This window comes from Otolemur garnettii, unplaced genomic scaffold (genome assembly GCF_000181295.1).
Source record: "Otolemur garnettii isolate 467f Iridium unplaced genomic scaffold, OtoGar3 scaffold00073, whole genome shotgun sequence".
Lineage (NCBI taxonomy): Eukaryota > Metazoa > Chordata > Mammalia > Primates > Galagidae > Otolemur > Otolemur garnettii.
In genome coordinates this window covers 6,865,599-6,867,851 of record NW_003852468.1, presented here as the reverse complement: position 1 = coordinate 6,867,851, position 2,253 = coordinate 6,865,599, and the positions used below count along the sequence as shown (strand labels likewise).

Sequence of the window (2,253 nt, the reverse complement as noted above, 5' to 3'; positions counted from 1 at the left end):
GAGTTGGAGGTTGCTGTGATCTGTGATGCCACAGTGCTCTACCCTACCCAGGGTGATAGCTTGAGGCTCTGTCTCAAAAAAAAAAAACAAAAAAACAAAAAAACTCTTGGGCTTAAGTGATCCTCTTGCCTCAGCCTCCCAAGTACCTGGGACTACAGGTACCTGGCACAATGCCCAGGCTGGATTCAAACCCACCAGCTCCGGTATATGTGGCTGATACCCTAGCCTCTTGAGCTATATGTGCCGAGCCAGCCTGAAAGCTTTAAATAAAATTCTTGGACACAAAATAATACAGTCCAAGTTGTTCAAAAATTAATTCTATGACATAATACTTATTTATTGTTTTTGAGACACAGTCTTACTATGTCACCCTCAGTAGTGGTGTCACAGCTCACAGCAACCTCAAACTCTTAGGCTTAAGGAATTCTCTTGCTTTAGCCTCCCAAGTAGCTGGGACTACAGGCACCACAATGCCTGGCTATTTTTTAGAGGCAGGGTCTTCTCTTGTTCAGGCTGGTTCCAAACCTGTGAGCTCAGGCAATCCACCTACCTCAGCCCACCTACCTAGGCCTCCCAGAGTGTTAGGATTACAGGTGTGAGCCACCACACCGGCTATGATATAATATTTTTCTAAAGTCATACTTATCTGAACTGCCCAAAGTTTTCCTTATGGCTATAAAATACCACATTAGAAAATTTTATTTTTGCTAAGATATGCAAACAGAATTAATACAACAGTCCACATACTCTATGATTTCTAAACATTTAACTATCAACTGTCGCTGTGAGATGTTGCTGTCCTCATAGTTCAGATGCATTCTGTGAAAACCCAACTTTTCTTTTTTTCTACACACAAAATTAATCTGTCTTTTCAGAAGTCTTGCCGGATGTTTTCTTTGTTTGCCTCTCCATGTTGCTGCTTGAGTTGATAGATTTCATTTTCTAGTTGCACAATAGTCCGTTCAATCTCATAATTCTTACTGACCAAGGACACCCAACTAGAAAAGAGAAAATTATTCAATGTAAATTCATTAAAAATTTTTCTTTTAAATGTATAAGTACCTGTTCACTCAGGGATATAACACTAACATTCACGTCTTATTTTCCATATTAAAAAGCAAGGTACAATTGTGGGAAAGTAGGTAAGGGGACAGGACCTCTCTGTATTATTTCTTACAACTGCATTTAAATCTACAGTCATCACAGAATAAGAGGGTCAATTCTTATAAATGAACAGAAAGGGAAAAGGTAATTTGGGAAAAAAAGCATTTCTTTGACACCTGCAGCATCCTATTTGAATACTGTTTGAATAGTAATTTGAAAGTTGATGGAATTATCAATACTCACTTTTTTTTAAAAGAGATAATCTCACTTTGTCACCCTTGGTAGAGTGCTGCAGCGTCACAGCTCATAGCAACCTCCAGCTTTTGGGCTTAGGCGATTCTCTTGCCTCAGCCTCCCGTGCAGCTGGGACTACAGGCGCCTGCCACAATGATGGACTATTTTTTTGTTGTTGCATTTTGGCCTGTGCTGGGTTTGAACCCGCCACCCTCGGTATATGGGACCAGCTCCCTCCTCACTAAGTCATAGGCACTGCCTTCAATACTCACTTTGACTCCATTTCTCTCAATTTAGATCCAGCTGTGAGTTGCATGTTCTTTCGCTGCCAGTTTAAATCTTGAATATGTTTTCTGTAAAAAATTATTTATACAATTCAATTACGATTTTTTTTTTGACAGTCTCACTTTTCACCCTCAGTAGAGGGCCATGGGTGTTGTAGCTCATAGCAACCTCAAACTCCTGGGCTCAAGTAATCCTCTTGCCTCAGTTTTTCATTTTTATTTAAAAAAATTTTTTTTGAGACAGAGTCTCACTATGTTGCCCTTGGTAGAGTGCTATAGCATCACAGCTCACAGCAACCTCAAACTCTTGAGCTTAAGTGATTCTCTTGCCTTAGCCTTCCAAGTAGCTGGGACTACAAATGCCCGCCATAACGTCCATCTATTTTTTTTTGTTGTTGCAACTGTCATTGTTTAGAGCTGGCCTGGGCCGGGTTGGAACCTGCCACCCTTGGTGTATGTGGCCGGCGCCCTACTCACTGAGCTACAGGTGTCACCCAGTTTTTCAATTTTATTTTTTTATTTTTATTTTTATTTTTTTTGAGACAGAGCCTCAAGCTGTCCCCCTGGGCAGAGTGCCGTGGCATTACAGCTCACAGCAACCTCCAACTCCTGGGCTCAAGCGAGTCTCCTG

The 2,253-nt window shown here is 41.1% G+C and overlaps 1 protein-coding gene across 2 annotated transcripts in view; it reads right to left on the bottom strand.

Annotated features, from left to right (window-relative positions):
- Positions 1-574: 574 nt before the first annotated feature.
- The window catches only part of BCAS2 (BCAS2, pre-mRNA processing factor), an 18,403-nt gene continuing 16,724 nt past the window's right edge, over positions 575-2,253 (bottom strand). For both annotated transcript variants that reach the window (XM_012807669.2, XM_012807668.2), the window contains 2 exons: positions 1,611-1,691; positions 575-998 (listed from right to left, as the gene is read on the bottom strand). In XM_012807669.2, coding sequence (XP_012663123.1) covers positions 872-998; positions 1,611-1,691 — 208 coding nt within the window. In that variant the 3' untranslated portion in view covers positions 575-871. The remainder of the gene's footprint in view (positions 999-1,610; positions 1,692-2,253) is intronic.